This window comes from Gastrolobium bilobum, unplaced genomic scaffold (genome assembly GCF_033153095.1).
Source record: "Gastrolobium bilobum isolate Gb01-03AN ecotype WA unplaced genomic scaffold, APGP_CSIRO_Gbil_v1 utg41031, whole genome shotgun sequence".
NCBI lineage: Eukaryota > Viridiplantae > Streptophyta > Magnoliopsida > Fabales > Fabaceae > Gastrolobium > Gastrolobium bilobum.
Genome location: NW_026895403.1, coordinates 116,680 through 135,993, shown reverse-complemented (window position 1 = coordinate 135,993; position 19,314 = coordinate 116,680). Strand labels below are relative to the sequence as shown.

The window sequence follows — 19,314 nt, the reverse complement described above, 5'->3', positions numbered from 1 at the left end:
GATTTTATTGGCTTTTTGCCCGGCTCTAACCCACTTGAGCTTGTATGGGTTGACTTATTCAATAACTCACTTCTCTGTCACACTCACATAAAAATAAGTGAATTCCACTAATACTTTTTCTCTTTTCTTTTTACAATGGAGGCAACTAGGGGTGCTAAACGAACCAGGGGTCTTTCAGGGGCTTTTTGGCTCGACTCGTGAAGGTTACATGTCTAAATTTGGTTGTTGGCACCAAACTTGAACTTGTATAAAAGCTCGTTTAATAAAAAGATCTCAAGCTCTAATTCAAAAGCCCGGCCTTAGAGCCTCTCAGACTGGCCTAGTATATTATTTTATTTTTTTTGTTTTATATTTTTTATACTACTTGTAAAAGCCATCTCTTTCTCCTCAATCCATTTCATCCCATTTTATTGGCTAAATAGACTTTTTGAATGATTTTGTTCTATATTATGTTGATTGGATATACATTGAATTTATGAATATTTATGGAATTACTACTGTTGTTGATTGTATATTCTGTTTGGATAAATTTTTGTTGTCTTATTTTTTTAAATAGGCTAACAGACTAAACCAGACTTTTATATTTTGTAAATAAGTCAGGCTATAGACAGATAGTTATATTTATAACAGGTAACAGACTTAGTCAGAGTGACACATTTAAACACAGGCTTAACCTTTTAAGATCAAAGCTCGACTCGACTTAACCCGTTAACACCCCTAGAGGCAACTCACTTTTAAGTAAGTGTGAGAGATAAGTTTTCTCTGTAGCAAAAATAAAAATATTTTTTTCCTATATTTACATATGATTTACATTTGTGGGTTTATGGGAACCAATCTTGAGATATCGTGTATTTGATCGATGAAATGCCCGAATGAAGTGATACTCTCTTACAACAAGTTGTGTTTCTTGAATCAAGCAAGCAAAGATGGTTAGTATGTTACCATTGTAACTAATAGGTTGATTCTACAATGGTTTCAGTGACAGAGCATCCCAGGAGTAGCTTCACACTACATTCTTAAAAGTTGTAAGTTGTTAAAAGGCCAAAAGTAAGCACACTGGCTTATAGCCGCAGCTGTTGTCATGAGCATCTTTAGCTATATTTTCAGACATTTAAATTCATGTAGTTAAAATATATTTAAAAAGACAAACCTTGGGATAAATGATTAGTAACACCATAATTATTATCTAGTGAAGATAAATGAGGAGTGCAACATTGTGGAGGTAACAAGCAATAGAATATTGAAGTTCTCAAATCACATATATCTTGAACGTTAGAAACCAGAAACCACAGATTTAGCTAATGCTCCAAATCTCCAATGTAGAAGTCTTCAATCATGTCAAAGACTCGAGTGGCATGCTGTGGCCTGCAATGTGAAAGTAAAAAGTGACGGAAGAGGATGACAAGATGATAGTAAAATAAAAAAAAAGGTTTTTATGGACTTTACTGCCAAAGCAAGTACAGAGAAAACAAATGGAGAAATGATCAAGCAAGGGATCAAGCTTTGTTAAAGAGGGGTCTCTCACTTTTCCCTAGTTTTGAAACTGACATACGATTAATGTTGGAAGTTCAACTTAATAAAGTGTTGTGTTATAAGTTATGTATCATATTGCATCTATGTCCTGGGAAAAGCAACTGTTGAGATATATAGTCCCACATTGATTGGATGAGCAACTAATATGGCCTTTATAAGGCCTTGGGCACTCCCACCCCTTGAGCTAGCTTTTGGGGTGGTGACCTCAAGGTTCTTTACATGGTATCAGAGCCTCACCGTCCCCCGCTTTAAAGTGGAATTAAAATAAATAAAAATAGCACAAAAGGTAAACAAAAAATTGGGCCTGTGCAATTCCACGCTTCTAGCCTAAAAAGGCTCTTGCGTGAGGGGGCGTGTTGAGATATATAGTCCCACATTGATTGGATGGGCAACTAATATGGCCTTTATAAGGCCTTGGGCACTCCCACCCCTTGAGCTAGCTTTTGGGGTGGTGACCTCAAGGTTCTTTACATATTAGGAGTTGAGACAGTTACTAACTGTATCAACGTTCTAACTAATCTCCGTGAAATTAGGAGCTAAATTAACTAACACTAAAATTGTATGATAGAAAATACAGCTGATAGCAGCATACTGACCATAAAATTTAGAAGCTTTTTACTAGTTTGGCTGGTAGAGCATGTGAAAGAGAACACATGAAGTGCTTATTTTGGATGAGAAGGAAGATGTTACTGTTGAATTTGATACATCATCTGAAGGGGTTATAAATTATAATGACGCTCAAAGGATGCTTAGCTCATAGTTGTAGTCATATAGCATCGCATCATTCATTTTTTATCAAGTGAAAACCAATATATTATGTATGGCCAGATAACCTTCAACAGAGTCTACAAAGATCATTGTAATATATTGAAATAATGTGACAAGATGAGAATTTAAGGTCAGGTCATGTTATTATGCTATTGTTAGATATAAAATCATTACTGCGCTTTCATCTAACAGCATAAACTTTTGGAATAATTAATTTGCAGCCCACATAATAGGAATTTAACTCTTCATGTTTATTCAAAAGCATTCGTGGCAATGTTAGAAACTTTATGCTTCTGACTCTTCCTTCCAGTTCCCCCAAAACCCTTATTTATATCTAGAAAAAGAGAGTAACATCAGTAGTTCATGAGAAAAATAGTCACGGGAACCTTCTACTCGAACCTTGGTTGGTTAAGTCTAAACAGTTAACCTATAAGAACACGGTGAACATGCTTAATCCAGGTACATATCAAGAGAAAAGCAAGAAATCTTTTATTGGGAAAAATGAGACAAATTTTCAGTAGGAAAACAAATATACAAAGGAGATGAATCCAGAAAAGTATCTACATAACAGACAAGCAATGCGTAAAAAAGAAAGAATGCATACCCAAAAAAACCTTCAGTTGAATCATCTCCAGCATGTGCTAGAATGGCATCACCACCTGGATGTTCCTCCACATATGAGGTAACATCATATACCTACAGTGGGATGAAAGCCCAAGAAATGTAAATTATAGTGGTAAAATGGGAAATCATACCAACAGCAAATACTGTAGCACAGATAGGATCGAATGGTGAACAGAAGACTTGATATGGACATACTATTTGGTTTTAAACCAAATAAGTAGTGCATTCACAAGGTGCATCATATTAAACAGCAATAAAAGATCATACCTTGTTCTCGATGATTATCCAACAATCTGTTCTCTTGTTATGCAATGACACTTCAGTTCTACTGTAGGATTTTGATGCCTACAAGCAAAATACAGTATAGAAAACATGATAAAAATTCAATAATAAAGTTATCACTCACGCAAAATTATGTTTGAGCAACCATCCCCTATAAATTGGTAAAGTCGACATATTTTGTTCACAAGCAATTTTGCGCCCGACCCATACACACATTTACTTCCTGTCCAATCAAATTATTCACTGTCAGTGTTTGAAATGAAGCTTAAGGTAAGTGTAACTCCATCTTACCAAACTAACTTCAGGCTCAAATAATATAAGAAAAAAGAATGATAGTTTTCCTTCTAAATGCTAAGTGGGTCCAATCTTTCATAAGGCAAATTGTAAGCAGAAAAGATGGTGGTTCCACTCAATAAGCAAGGTTCTGAAGAATAGCCCTGAATTTCAAAATTTCAACCCAAAGCACAAAATGATAAAACCCTGATCCTTACTCAGACAATCACACTATGATAAAAGCTGATTTAATAGCCTCCTAAATGTTACACCTTTGCTTTTCTGTTGTTCCCAACTCAAATAAGTATGAAGTCTTCCAGAAATCAATCAAGCCATATCATTAACATACGTTTTCTTCATTTGGGGTAAGGACAAAACACTCAAACAACACCAAATCTTCAGAAATTTATCTCACTAATTGCGTGAAGAACATAAACCAAGACATTAAAACATTTAACTTGTTGGTTTCACCAAGATCCGAAATGTATTTGAACAAAGCCAGAGAGGCTTTTGCTCTTCCTCGGTAAAGGAAAATAGAAACACAAATAGAAATCACTCAATTCAACATAATGATTCTTTCACCTATGTAATAGCAGAATTCATAGTACCAAACTAAGCTATAATGAATACCTTATCATTGTTTAAGTTGAACTGAGCTTTTCCCTCATACCCTGAGAAGGGTGCAAAGAAATCATATAAAAACACATACATAAATAGCAAAAATTCAAAAGCATAGATAGATAATATCATATACAATATAATAATAAAAGGAGTAAAAAAAAAAGTACCAGTTTTGCGGTGTCGTGGGGTCATAAGAACAAAAGCCACGAGGAAACCCAGAAGCAATGCGAGTACAACCACCAATAACATTTTGCGAAATTCGGCGACTTTGGTTGTTAATCCAATCTGTAACAGCTAAAAAAACAAAAGGGTATGCAAATCATATTAAGGAGTGTTCAATTTCATATTCACAACATGTTCCAAGCACCTTTGGAGAGATAGAAACACAAGAATACAAGCATGTTCCAGTCACCACTCACCAATCAAGTTACAAACATCCAACACAAAGAATGTACGAAAATGTCACCACTCTCCAATGGTGAAAAAGCCGCGAGTCAAGACAAGTAAGAACACAATCAAGTTCCAAGCACAGAGAGAGAGAGAGAGATGATAGGTTTTGGGCCAGTAATTGGGTTGAGGCTTCAATCTGCAAATTCGACTGCCTTCTTCAAGCGGCCCAAAATAAGATTGGCCCAAAGTGGCCCAAATTGAGACGATAATCTCATAACCATAAATTACTAAGGGTTTAGTGTGTTTTCAGGAGATAATTTATTTTCTGTAAGACCAAAACGACATCATTTTAAATTTAAAAAGGGTATTTTTTATAATTATACTTTGAAGGATTATATTAATCTTTATTATTTTAATTGTTTTATTTTTAACCCAAAATAACGTCTTTTAAATTCACCAAAAATAACTTTGTCTCGAAAAAACACTTTTCCCAATTACAAAATAGGGTACATTATCATTTAAGTTAATGTCAGATTCAGATAAGTAGGTCAAGTTTTCTGGTTATACAATCATATAGTAATTTACGATTTGATATTCCATTTAATATATATTACGGTCTAAAGTTTCTTCTCATGTTGTGACTCAACTAGTGGTGGATCCCATATTTATTAAAAAATAAAATAAGAAAAAAAAAAGCTTTGCACGTTAATTAAAGGGTCACAAATTCTCATGCAACATAAGAAAATGTTTTTTCTCAATGGGGTTTGATTTTCTGATGTTGCATGAGAATTAAATTCTCATGTTGTGACTCAACTAGTGGTGGGCCCCACATTTATTACAAAAAAAAAAAGTTTTGCACGCAAATTGAAGAGTCGGAACATGAGAATTGAATTCTCGTAAAAAATATTTTTCCATTTATTAATTATGTAAACAGTTAGATGTAAATAAAATTGACTAACAAAGCAAATCGTAGAATAAAAAAAAGTATTTAATTTTCTCAAAAAAATAATAAATAACAGTCTGAATTGATGCCAAGATTAAGACTAAAAGCAACATTCGCCCTATCTGATTCGGTTTCTATCTCATCCTTTCGTTTTAGATTTTTTTAATACAGAATAAAGGTTTGTATATTTTCCTGCAATTGAAGTAAAGTATTCTTCAGAAATGTACCCAGAAAAAGGTATTCTTCAGAAAAAGAAAATTATATACATTATGCAACAATAAAGGAAAGTAGAAACAATGGGAAAAAAGAAATATTAGAACTTGAAACTACCCATCTCTTCAGCTTTATAAGAACTAGGAAGGCTCAGAATTGGTAACATAAGTATGAAGGGATAAAGTTAGATACTACACCAACTAAATTATAATTTATGAACTAACATATTAGAATTTATACCTTCATTTTCTTAGCAATTTTTTCATTTTTGATGCCACGTAACTTCATGTGATATAATATAAGTTGGTGTAATATGTACTAGATAGATAGGACGAAAAATTTATGCAATTGGTATTGGAAATCGACAATCACACAAATCGCAAACGAAAAGAGTTTTCGTCAGCATGCGAAGTATGAGTCATATCCAACATTTCGAAGGGTATCGTTGTGATCTTGTGTATGCATGCACTGTTGTAAATAATATTGATTTAGTTTTTATTTAGTCGTTTATTGTTGTATTGGGCCAAGCCCTTTGTTGTATTGGGCCAAAGCCTTTAGGTTAAAAGTAGGTCAAATACTCTCTATAAATAGAGAACCCCTTGTACACATTATTTACAATTCTCAAATATATCAGAATACCCTTTTTCAAGTTGGTATCAGAGCTCTCGATCTTGAGGGCTTTGCTTCCGCGCCTACGAAACCTTTTTTTGTTTTTCCATCTCTCGCTGCCATCAGCCGCCACCGGAAAAATTTTCCGGGGACCTCTTGGACCGAGAGATCACTGCTTCCTCAATAACAAGACCCCAAACTGAACCGTTCAACAAACAGAAAGCGTGTTTCACTATCTAAGAACACTGTTCATCGCGATTGACCTTCTTTCTGACGGCCATTCAACTCCGATCAGCCCCAGATAGGATCGCAACCCTTGGACGACCTTCGCCTGAAAAACCCAGCCAGATCGGACGTCGGACGCGCCTCCACGCGCCGCTTCTTTCTCTGCGCGTGAATCCCACGCGCCGCCAGCTTCACCGGCGCGTGACAGCGCGTGACGGTTGCTATTGGCTGCGGACCGGTGCAGTCTTGATCGACTCTCCAAGCTCGTTCTGGATCTGTGCTCACTTCTTTGATCGGACCTCGTTTGGTAATTTTTCGTGATTTTTTGGCTTCTTTGTACTATTCCTTGAGTTGTTTTGCAGTATGGCCGCTTCCGATGGTGATTCAACTCTAAACTTATCTGAAAAAAATTCTACCTCATCTGTGGTGACCCCTCTTGGTCACAATGATCTTCCAAGTCTACATCAGAGTTATCGATTTGACGGATCAAATTATTTGTCATGGTCTCAGTTCATTCGTACTACCATCAAGAGTCGCAATAAGATTGCTCATCTTGATGGCCCTGCTCCTGCTGCCACGGATCCCGATTTTGCTGTTTGGGATAATGAGGATTCTCTTATCATGACTTGGTTGTGGAATTCGATGACTCCTGAAGTGGGTCGTCATTGTATGTTCTTGTCTTCTGCTATGGAGATTTGGGAAACTGTCCGCTCCACTTATTCCTTGAAACAGGATATGGCTGCGCGCTATGAATTGCGCAATAAAATATTCACTACAAAACAAGATTCTTTATCAGTGACTGAGTACTATGGCACCTTGAAGGAGTTATGGACTGAACTTGATCAATTTCAGAGTTTGAAGATGAAATGTACTGCAGATGCTACTGCTTTAGCCAAGGAGGTGGAAAATGAGCGTATTTTTGATTTTCTTGCTGGTTTGAATTCCGAGTATGATCCTATTCGGGTTCAGATACTTGGCAAAGAAACTTTTCCATCCCTTTCTGCTGTTTTCAATACTGTTCGGGGAGAGGAGAATCGTCGGGGTGTTATGATGAACCCTGATAAATCTGTCATGTTATCATCAAAAGATGGTGCTGCTTCTAAACCCACTGATGGGTCTGCTATGATTTCAACAAAAAAGGATGGTTCTACTTACAGGAGTTCCTTTCCAAAATATTCTGATGGAGCATCTTCTAGACCTAAGAAAGATGATCGCTGGTGTTCTTATTGTAAAAGAACAGGTCATATCAAGGATCTATGCTATCGCCTCCATGGAAAACAAACTGTCTTAGAAAAGATGGCAAGGTTGCGTGGTCAAGCGCATTTTACTTCTTCTGATATAGCTCCTACACCTAATGAGACCCAACCTGCATTTCGTCCAGATGAGTTGGAACGACTTCGAACCATACTTGATTCTCTGAGTAAGCCATCTGGTACTAGTGATTTGGCTATGACTGGTATGAGCTCCAAAATTTCTTCTTTTCTTACTTCATGTATTGATTTTAAACATTCTTGGGTTGTTGATTCTGGTGCTACTGATCATATGGCTTGTTGTGCTGACCCATTTGTTTCTTATAACCCTACCATTGGCACTCATACGATAGCCGTAGCTGATGGCTCCCATACATCAGTTGCGGGTTCTGGTAACATAAAATTACAGCCTTCCTTACATCTCAAAGATGCTCTTCATGTCCCTAAACTTTCTACTAATCTTCTTTCTATTCATAAAATCACAAAAGATTTAAATTGCACTGTAACCTTCTTTCCTACTCACTGTGTTTTTCAGGATCTCGCCACAGGGAAGACGATTGGGGGTGCTAAAGAGCAAGGTGGGCTGTATTATCTGGTGTCACAATCTCCTGCAACTCATGTTAAGGATCACATCTTACTGTCACATGGCCAGTCAACTGCTGATTCTCTGATTTGGCTTCATCATAAGCGCTTGGGACATCCTCCATTTAGTTTACTCAAGTCTTTATTTCCGTCTTTGTTTTTGTCTAAGTCTGTTGAGTCTTATCATTGTGATGTTTGTGAGTTTGCTAAGCACCATCGTGTGTCTTTCCCTTCTAGTATTACTAAAAGTGTTGAACCTTTTGATCTTATTCATTCTGATGTTTGGGGTCCTTCTAAGGTCCCACATTCTTCTGGAAATAAATGGTTTGTTTCTTTTATTGATGATTGCACTCGTGTAACTTGGGTTTACTTAATGCATGAAAAGTCTGAGGTACCAAAACTGTTCTTTCAATTTTATAAAATGATTGAGACTCAATTTTGTAAAAAAATCAAAAGACTAAGGACAGATAATGGTACTGAATATGTCAATCACTCTTTTTCACAATTTATACAAAATCAAGGTATGATTCATGAACTTACATGTGTAGACACCCCTCAACAAAATGGGGTTGCTGAAAGAAAAAATCGTCACCTTCTTGAAGTTGCTCGTGCCTTATTGTTTCAAACACATGTACCCAAATGCTATTGGGGAGATGCCATTCTTACTGCAGCATTCTTGATCAATCGTCTACCCACTCGGGTCCTCGATCATGTAAGTCCTATTCACTCCATGACTTCTTTTTTTCCTTCTATTCCAACTTTGCAAAGTCTTCCTCCTCGAGTGTTTGGGTGTGTTGTCTTTGTTCATATTCATAAACAGCATCGCAGTAAGTTGGATCCTAGGGCTCTTAAATGTGTCTTCCTTGGATATGCTCCTGATAAGAAGGGCTACAAGTGTTATCACCCTGGAAGTCGGAAGTTTTTTGTTTCTATGGATGTTACATTTCAGGAATCTGAGTCCTTTTTCCAAGGTCCTCATCTTCAGGGGGAGAATGATTCACCAGAAGACTCATCACCTTCCTTCTTTGAAACTTCAGTGTCTACTCCTTCACCTGTGTCAGTGTCACTTCCTCTTGTTCCTGTTCCTAATGTGTCTATGTCTGATCCTCCTATGACTGATACATCAAGTACACAAGAGATACGGAAGATTGTAACACCTGAATTGATATATCAAAGAAGGAAACAGCCCACATTGCCTCAACAGCAACCTCAATCGTCTGAACCACTGGTAAGTCCTGAATCTCATATTTCTGATCATGATACTTCTGATGACTTACCCATTACTACTGCTTCTGATGATTTACCCATTGCTTTAAGAAAAGGAAAAAGATCTTGTTCCAAGAAATCTTGTTCTTCCTGTCCCTCTTGTACTCAATACCCTATCTCCCATTTTGTTTCCTCTGCTAATCTTTCTGTGCAGCACAAAAGCTTTGTTTCAGCACTAGATTCTACTTCAATCCCAAAATCAGTACATGAAGCTTTGAAAGATGGGAATTGGGCTCAAGCCATGCAAGAGGAGATGAATGCGTTGGAGAAAAATAAAACATGGGAGGTTATTGATAGACCCAACGGAAAGAAAACAGTAGGGTGCAGATGGGTTTATGCCCTAAAATATAATTCTGATGGCACTCTTGAGAGATACAAGGCTCGATTAGTCGCCAAAGGTTACACTAAAACCTATGGCATTGACTATGAAGAAACCTTTGCTCCAGTTGCAAAGATGAATACAGTGAGAATCTTGTTGTCCCTTGCTGCCCATTACAGTTGGGATATAAATCAATTTGATGTGAAAAATGCTTTCCTCAATGGTGAGTTAGAAGAAGAAGTCTACATGGAAATCCCGCCTGGTTTTGATTCTGTGAAGGGGGAAAATAAAGTTTGTCGATTAAAAAAGGCCTTGTATGGATTAAAGCAGTCACCTCGTGCTTGGTTTGGGAGGTTTACTAAGGTTATGATGACCTTAGGATATAGACAGAGTCAAGGAGATCACACTCTTTTCTTCAAGCACTCCCAAAACGGGAAGCTTACTGTGCTCCTTGTATATGTTGATGATATTATTATCACAGGTGATGATTTTGTGGAGAAACAGATTCTGCAGACACGGCTTGCCTCTGAGTTCGAAGTCAAAGACCTTGGGAAACTGAGATATTTCCTAGGGATAGAAGTAGCTCATTCAAGCAAAGGAATTTTTATCAGCCAAAGGAAATATGTTCTTGATCTTCTCAAAGAAGCAGGAAAGCTCGGGTGTAAACCCTCTAATACTCCTATTGAGCAGAATCACAAGATGGGCTATGAAGAAGAGAGTCCTCCAGTTGATAAAGGACAATATCAACGGCTAGTTGGGAAATTGATATATCTGGCCCATACTAGACCAGACCTAGCTTATGCTGTTAGTGTTGTCAGTCAGTTTATGCACGATCCAAAGGAAAAACACATGCAGGCAGTAGAGAGAATTCTTCAGTATCTTAAAGGTACTCCTGGTAAAGGATTGTTATTCCGACGTGATGGCAATCTATCTTTAGAAGTCTACACAGATGCTGATTATGCTGGATCCATGACTGACCGTCGTTCTACCACTGGTTATTGCATGTTTCTTTGCGGTAACTTGGTGACATGGAGAAGTAAGAAACAAGATGTGGTTGCCAGATCAAGTGCAGAAGCTGAATTTCGAGCTATGGCTCAAGGCATTTGTGAGTTACTGTGGCTGAAAATTGTACTTGATGATCTCAAAATAAAATGTGAGGGACCTATGAAGCTGCTATGTGATAATAAGTCCGCTATTTGTATAGCTCATAATCCAGTCCAACATGATCGGACTAAACATATTGAGGTCGACCGCCATTTCATCAAAGAAAAACTTGATAGCGGGTTGATTACCACTCCATACATTCCCACTGGACGTCAATTAGCTGATCTATTAACAAAGGGGCTTCCTTCGGACAGATTTCAAGAACTTACTAGCAAGCTGGGAATGATAAATATCTATTCCTCAGCTTGAGGGGGAGTGTTGTAAATAATATTGATTTAGTTTTTATTTAGTCGTTTATTGTTGTATTGGGCCAAGCCCTTTGTTGTATTGGGCCAAAGCCTTTAGGTTAAAAGTAGGTCAAATACTCTCTATAAATAGAGAACCCCTTGTACACATTATTTACAATTCTCAAATATATCAGAATACCCTTTTTCAAGTTGCACACAATGCAAAAAGAAAGAAAAAAAGTCAAGACATACATATTCCAGTCCTGTGAAAATTTCAACACAAAACTTATCAGAATAAAATGTACTAGATAGATAGGACGAAAAATTTATGCAATTGGTATTGGAAATCGACAATCACACAAATCGCAAACGAAAAGAGTTTTCGTCAGCATGCAAAGTATGAGTCATATCCAACATTTTGAAGGGTATCGTTGTGATCTTGTGTATGCATGCACACAATGCAAAAAGAAAAAAAAAATCAGGACATACATATTCCAGTCCTATGAAAATTTCAACACAAAACTTATCAGAATAAAAGAATAAATACTATGAGGACAATGATGGACGAAAGAATAATGCAGGTTATAATAAAGTATTTAATGTCACACTGAGAGGGCAAGCTGTGATGCTATTCCAGATTGTTCAACAAGCTCTTCATTTTTTTTCTTACACATTTCATATCATTCACAAATCACAAGGAACAGAATAAAGGTATGAATAAAAGCCAAAAACTTTTCATGTAACGTTTATCTCCATTAATATTCCAAGCGGTCCCAATTAGAGAGAACATAACAACAGAACAAAAACAGAGATGGGTTGTTGTTTCCGTGGCTCAAAAACACAACCACCAATGGAAAGAAGAACCTCCATGTCTGTTGTAAGTGTTGGAGAATTCTCAAAACCCAAAAGTGTCAAACAAGAAGTTCTGATACAAATTCCAGGATGCAGAGTTCATCTGATGGATAAAGGAGAAGCTGTTGAACTGGCTCAAGGCCAGTTCATGATGATGAAAATCATGGATGAGAACGTGCCTCTAGCTACCATCATAAAAGTAGGAAATGATGTTCAGTGGCCTTTAACAAAAGATGAACCAGTGGTGAAGGTTGATGCTTTCCATTACCTGTTCTCATTGCCTGTGAAAGATGGTGAGCCTCTTAGCTATGGTGTGACCTTTCCAGAACATAGTTGTGGAAACATGGGTTTGCTGGATTCGTTTCTGAAGCAGTACTCTTGCTTTTCTGGTTTGAAATGGAGCAAGAAGAATGATCTTGATTGGGAGGAGTTTGCTCCGAGGGTTGAAGATTACAATCATTTTCTGGCCAAGGCAATTGCTGGAGGGACTGGTCAGATTGTTAAGGGTATCTTCATGTGCACTAATAATTACACCAACCAGGTTTGTTTTTATTAATACTTATTATATGAATCTTGTGTGAGTAATGGAGCAACGGTGCGATTGCTCTTTGTAACCAGAAGGTTATGAGTTTGAGTCTGGAAACAATCTCTTTGCAAAAATACATGTAATGCTAAGGTTATGTATAATCAACCCTCACCCCTAGCTCGCAGGTCGGGGAGCTTGTGCCCTGGCTTTGCCTTATGAGCCTTGTAATTTCTTGAAGCTAGGAAGAATACATGTGTGTGAGTGAAAAAATATTGGTAATATTGTGTCAAGGTCAAATTGCAAGGTGTGAGACTTGTGACCCACGTCTCATGTGGGTTTTATATGGGTTTGGACTCTGATCACACCTCAATAGCTAGTTCTTGGAGTGTGTTAGATAATATGGAGAACTATGAAATTCTCACTCAACAACTAGCTTTTGAATTTGGTTGTAACTAGGAAGTTTAATATTATAATGCCTTTAAGGTCTGAGATGTTATGTTCCTAAAGGATTTGTTCTTCTTACTAAAAGAAAACTTTAGTTTATATTATAACTCCCCTGTAAAGAACTTTGGAATACACCACTCCAAAAGCTAGCAACCTTGGGATACACCACCCCAAAAGCTAGCTCAAAGGGTGGGAGTGCCCAAGGCCTTATAAACTTCACATACAACTAATGTGGGACTATATATCTCAACACACCCCCTCACACAAGAGCCCATTGGGCTTGAAGAGTGGACAATGCAACATCCACATTAGTTGCACATACAACCAATGTGGAACTATATATCTCAACACGCCCCCTCACACAAGAGCCCATTGGGCTTGAAGAGTGGACAATGCAACAGGCCCAGCCTACCTGTGCTAAGAAACTCCACAAGAGAAAGTGGGGGACGACGAGGCTCTGATACCATGTAAAGAACCTTGGGATACACCACCCCAAAAGCTAGCTCAAAGGGTGGGAGTGCCTAAGGCCTTATAAACTCCACATTAGTTGCACATACAACCAATGTAGGACTATATATCTCAACACGCCCCCTCACACAAGAGCCTATTGGGCTTGAAGAGTGGACAATACAACAGGCCCAGCCTACCTGTGCTAAGAAACTCCACAAGAGAAAGTGGGGGACGGCAAGGCTCTGATACCATGTAAAGAACCTTGGGATATACCACCCCAAAAGCTAGCGCAAAGGGTGGGAGTGCCCAAGGCCTTATAAACTCTACATTAGTTGCACATACAACCAATGTGAGACTATATATCTCAACACTCCCCCAGTCCCCCTCTTTATTTTAAAAGTAATCAGTAACCTTTTCATCCAAAACTTATTTTGAAAATCAGGTGCAAAAAGGAGGGGAAACGATCCTAAATAGTGCTGCAGATAAGAAAAATGGTGTAGTAGTGAGGGAAAGCATGAGCAACAAGACTGCTGGTGCCACAAAGAAGAATGGGGTCAACGAAAACCTCAAACGGTATTTAAAAGTTCAAACTGGACACATATTACAACAATACTCAGTGAACATGTGATTGATTATATCCTATAAGTAATGATTTGCTATTAAGGATAATGAGTGTTGTCCTTGAAATTTTCATCACCCCAATTTTTAAGGGGACACAATCTGACTCTAATTATTTTCATGTTTGCAATCTAGTGTAAGAAAGCTGTCAAATATGACAGAAAAGTTAACCAAATCTTTGCTTGATGGTGTTGGAATAATGAGTGGATCAGTGATGGCTCCTATGGTTAAATCCCAACCAGGACAAGCATTCCTAAGGATGCTCCCTGGTGAGGTGCTTTTGGCTTCTCTGGATGCTGTCAGTAAGTAAAGCCTCTCATAAAACCAAACTTAATTTATGATCTTAATAAGGCTAGCATGTTCTTCCTTTTATGGCTAGCAACACCACCTAATCTTATTCTTTTAAACAAGCAGCATCAACTTGATTTCTTTGTTCTCTTTTAATGCCGCAGACAAGGTTTTTGAAGCAGCTGAAGCTGCTGAAAAACAAACCCTTTCTGCCACCTCTCAAGCTGCAACCAGAATGGTTTCTAACAGGTAAAAAACATTACATTGCATTGAACAATACAGTTGAACTTTATAGTTGGATCACATTGTCATCTACTTGATTTCTATGTTCTCTTTCAAGTTTGGCTTAAATATACTTTTGGTTTCTCTAGTTTCACTAAAGTTCACTTTTAGTCCCTTAATTTTAATTGTAACAATGTTACAGTATAATTTTTAAATTGATGCAATATTAATCCTCTTGTAAAATTAATCTTTTATAGTGGTACTTTTTTTTTTTGGCTGATGTAGCATTTATTCTACCATATTAATTTTATATCAGCAAAATCAGTAAAAAACAATGCACATCATAAAATTTTATAATACATGAGCAAAAATAGTATCCATAGTTAACAAAGATACCTTGCTTATCAATATATATATATACATATAACTAGACCTGGATTCATTGGGAAACAGGTATGGAGAAGAAGCAGGAGAGGCTACTGAGCATGTGTTTGCAACTGCAGGACATGTTGCTAACACTGCATGGAATGTCTCTAAGATAAGGAAGGCCATTAATCCAGCTTCTTCAGCAACCACCACAGGAGCACTCAGAAATGCTGCCAAGAATAGAAATGTTAAATATTAAAATCCAATCATGTTGCTTTCTTTATATTCGAAAAAGATATATATATATATATATATATATATATATATATATATATATATATATATATATATATTTATTGCTTTCTCTTTTAGGTTTTTGTATTAAAGTGTGCTGTATTATAGATGAAGAACATCTCTACATGGAAAAGCTCCAAAATGGAATGTAAGAGAACAATGTTGCTTTCTTTTTAATCTTTTAAAAAAAAATTATGTCTTCTTCTTAACATTTCATTTACACATTCTTTTGCCAGTAATATTTAATGTTACTTATATATAAGGGTGTCAAAACAGGTTATGACATGCAGATCAACCCACGACACAACATGAAAAATTCGTATTCGGATTAATCTGTAAAAAAATTCGTGTCGTGCTCGGGTTGAGAAAAATGACTAGCAAAATATTTGTATCGTGTCATGTCCCAAATTCATGTCAACCTATATTTATTTTAATTTATTTATTATTTTTTCAATTTTTTTAATTTTGACCCATTTTTTTTAATTTTTTTATTAATTACCACTTTGACCTCTAATTTATGTGTTATTCGTGTCGTATCAATCCTCAACAAATTTGTGTCGTGTTCGTATTAAAGATTTTGACACGAATAAAAATTTGTTTTGACACCCCTACTTATATATCAAAAGAAGTTTTAATATTAAGAGTAATTCTTTTGGGAGGAATAGTCTATTATAAATATTTAAATTAACAATTACCATTTGTAAAGGCATTATGCTAATATCAAATAAAAATGGCGTAGGACCACCTCAATTTGGGATTTTAGGTTATAGTCTATTCAATTTCTAATTTCCAGAAATATCTTAATAATGGCCTTTCTTAACTTTATTTTTAGTGAATTTATCTTTTCTGCAACATTCATGCTTTTAGTCAAATATGGGTAAAGTTTAATTCTTAAAAAAATTATTTGGATCAAACAAATTTTGTCGTAATATATTTTTCATTTATTTGTGATTTGCTTTTTATATTTTTTTCATTTTTTTATATACATCTTTTTTTAAAGGATTTAATATTATGTCATTTTAAGTAATGAATACCTTATCAGAAAGGGTGCACTGGTCAACAATGTTAATATACTAACCCCTTATCAGGCCTAATTTCTCCCCCTTACGTCGAATTAAGTTATACATCGTTTTGATGTATTAAGGGATTCTGCTATATAAACTTATACTATACGATGGTCACACCAAACAACTGAAAATGTCATAACGTATAGTATAAGCTTATACTATCAGACCTTATACGTTGCACCAAACATGCCCTAGTTCCAAGCAGAGAGAGAGAGCGCGCAGAGAGAGATGAGAGGTTTTGGGCCAGTAATTACAGGCCTGGATTAGATTTTGGGCTCAAATCGGCCTGGATAGAATTGGGCTAAGGCTTCAATTTAAAAATTGGACTGCCTTCTTCCAGCGGCCTGAATTTCCAAAATGGTGCTTAATTTTGCGACGCGATTTGACCAATTACGCATTAGTACTGGAAAATATATGTTTTATAATCATGTAATCAAGAGTAAGGATATTCTAACTACCAAAAATTCTTATTACTAACTTACTACCCATCACATCATCATTAGATCAAAGAGAGAATGTTAAAAAAAATTTAAAGAGAGAGAAAATGTTAATCTAATAGTGATTAGATAAGTAGTAAGTTGGTAGTGAAAAATTTTGGTAGTAAAAATATCTCTCCTCTATAATTAATAACAAGAATTGATTTGCATACTTACTCAGAAATTATATATGAAACTATTGTCATTGAACGGGTCATTCTCTTTATTTATTTATTTATTTTTTCAAGTCTTCACCCATATATCTCCCCCACCTCTCTTTTCTACATATATTTACTCAGAAATTATATATGAAATCATTGTCATTGAACGGGTCATTCTATTTATATGAAATCATTGTCATTGAAACCAAGGCATTGTGGTGTGAACTCAGACTCAAAATTGTCAAAATCATTTCTCTAAATCAAATTGATAAGATTTGCAAGTGAATCGCGAGTTTAACTGTTTAAGATTATTGGTATAATACCAAAATTCTAGTTGTTGCAAAGTATTTACCCGTACCATTTGCTCCTCGTATATGGCGTTGATTTCTTAGAACTTTCCTAGTAATCAAATTCTTTTTATAACATGTTTCCATAAAGAATTTGACTAACCGAAACCCTTGTCTTAAAATGCATTTTTAAGAAGAACCTTGATATACCAGTTGAATTCTGCATGCAAGTCGTCGTTCATGCTTTAATTTATTTATAAAAATAATACATATATTAACACAATTCTCTTTACATTATTTTTATATTGATAGTAGGTATGGAAAACCAGTGATATTCAAATTTCAATACGTATCATGTGCTGCCAATTAATCTAATTGGTAGGAAATTAATAATTCAATATCCTCATCGTTATATAATACACTGCCAGTCGCGCGATTAATATCCTATTCATCACCTAATATACGCGGATTACTAATTATTCGTACAACAACCACTTATGCAAAAAATGCATTCCAGATGCCTGTATATCTCATTCCAGAATTTAGCTTACCAAAAAAAAAAAAAAAAACGTATGTGAAAAAAATAATGCCTGTATAAAGACTAATTAATTTATTTATTATAGAAAAATGGAAAAAGTTCAAAAAAAACCCTTGTGGTTTCACTTAGAATCAAAAAAACCCCTTTATTGTATAAAAAAAAAACCCTTTATGTTTTTTTTCTTATCAATTACCCTCTATATTTTATTTCTTATAAATTATCCCCCCTGTGTTTTCTCTTTATATTAATTGTTCCCTTATTCTCATTTTTAAAAAGTCTATTCTACCCTTTTTATAATTTTTTTTTCAAAATTACTTGTTTATCTTTTTTATACATTTAAATTTTGATTTTTTTTTTTTTTGGGAAATGGTATAAAATGAGGGAACCACAGTAATAAAAATATGTTACAGAAGACCTACTACTTAATTTTATTACAAAATTAAGCGATTCTTTTTTAAAACGATATTTTTGAGGAAAAATAAAAATTTACAGATTCCAAAATATTTATAGTGAAAAATCAAATAAACCATATTTTTATACAAAATGAAAAATATTGTAACAACTTTATACATTCAATTTGTCCTAAGAAAAATCTAAAGTCGTACAATTTGTCCGTTTTAATGCCACTGAAAATTAAATGTGATAATAAGTAAGTGACACTTTTATGAAAAATAAAATAAAATATAGGTATTTTTTATATCAGAGTCATACTCAATGAGATTAAATATATAAAAAAACTAAAAGTAAGAAACCTCAATTAACATGTAGATGAATTGACTTAAGTTTTATGTCTGACTTATTTATAAAAAAAATTATATATATATAATAAAAAAAAATTATAAAACTCAATAATATAATCAAGTACCACCCCATAATTTGTTTTTTATCGGTGATTTATTCCTTTATTATTATTGTTTGGCTAGAAAATATTAGAAGATAAAAGTTTATCAAAAAAAAAAATTAGAAGATAAACAAGTAATTTTGGAAGAAATTAATAAAAAGGGTAAAATAGGCTTTTTAAAAATGAGAATAAGGGGGAAATTGATTGAAAGAAATAAAACATGGGGGTAATTGATTCAAAGTAAAACCATAAAGGGGGTAATTGATAAGAAAATAAGCATAGAGAGTTTTTTTTATTCTAAGCGAAACCACAAGGGTTTTTTGAACTTTTCTCTAGAAAAATTAAAAGGACACACACACATTTGGGATAAAGACCCTCTCAAGTTTGTTTGTTTGTTGTTGTTGTTATTTTTATTTTATTTTTATAAATATCAACTGGTGTCCGACAGAAACTCTAACGTACAAATCATACTAATTCAGTTTTAGGTTTGAGACTTTCCACCCTTCCAAAGAGTCGCAAATCTTAGAATTTAAAATAATTATCCTTTGAGCAGGTCAAATCCTGAAACAGTGATCATTCTGCCACTATTCCATTT

The 19,314-nt window shown here is 35.3% G+C and overlaps 2 protein-coding genes across 3 annotated transcripts; one reads left to right on the top strand and one right to left on the bottom strand.

The window, feature by feature from the left end:
- Window positions 1-1,046: 1,046 nt before the first annotated feature.
- LOC133309618 (cytochrome B5-like protein) lies at window positions 1,047-4,621 on the bottom strand. The gene is made up of 6 exons (XM_061510416.1): window positions 4,521-4,621; window positions 4,269-4,395; window positions 4,111-4,151; window positions 3,193-3,270; window positions 2,906-2,997; window positions 1,047-1,365 (listed from the first exon to the last, which is right to left on the bottom strand). Exons 2-6 carry the CDS (start codon window positions 4,348-4,350, stop codon window positions 1,299-1,301), a joined length of 360 nt encoding a protein of 119 aa, XP_061366400.1. The 5' UTR covers window positions 4,351-4,395; window positions 4,521-4,621; the 3' UTR covers window positions 1,047-1,298.
- Window positions 4,622-12,052: 7,431 nt separating this feature from the next.
- On the top strand, window positions 12,053-15,340 carry LOC133309539 (senescence/dehydration-associated protein At4g35985, chloroplastic-like). 2 transcript variants are annotated; one of them, XM_061510331.1, is made up of 5 exons: window positions 12,053-12,682; window positions 14,004-14,134; window positions 14,321-14,481; window positions 14,632-14,716; window positions 15,143-15,340. In XM_061510331.1, exons 1-5 carry the CDS (start codon window positions 12,101-12,103, stop codon window positions 15,312-15,314), a joined length of 1,131 nt encoding a protein of 376 aa, XP_061366315.1. In that variant the 5' UTR covers window positions 12,053-12,100; the 3' UTR covers window positions 15,315-15,340. The 2 variants fall into 2 exon arrangements, with proteins under 2 accessions (XP_061366315.1, XP_061366308.1); XM_061510324.1 differs by having other exon boundaries at window positions 12,058-12,682; window positions 14,315-14,481.
- The last annotated feature ends 3,974 nt before the right edge of the window (window positions 15,341-19,314 follow it).

What these genes read in the sequence shown, in the direction of transcription:
- LOC133309618 (XM_061510416.1), bottom strand. Translation starts at nt 4,350, where the DNA reads ATGTTATTGGTGGTTGTACTCGCATTGCTTCTGGGTTTCCTCGTGGCT. An exon ending in TCAACTTAAACAATGATAAG is followed by an intron (nt 3,271 to 4,110) that starts GTATTCATTATA and finishes TTTTGCTTGTAG; the next exon opens with GCATCAAAATCCTACAGTAG. An exon ending in GGATAATCATCGAGAACAAG is followed by an intron (nt 2,998 to 3,192) that starts GTATGATCTTTT and finishes ATCCCACTGTAG; the next exon opens with GTATATGATGTTACCTCATA.
- LOC133309539 (XM_061510324.1), top strand. Translation starts at nt 12,101, where the DNA reads ATGGGTTGTTGTTTCCGTGGCTCAAAAACACAACCACCAATGGAAAGA. An exon ending in CTAATAATTACACCAACCAG is followed by an intron (nt 12,683 to 14,003) that starts GTTTGTTTTTAT and finishes TTTGAAAATCAG; the next exon opens with GTGCAAAAAGGAGGGGAAAC. An exon ending in GTCAACGAAAACCTCAAACG is followed by an intron (nt 14,135 to 14,314) that starts GTATTTAAAAGT and finishes TTTGCAATCTAG; the next exon opens with TGTAAGAAAGCTGTCAAATA.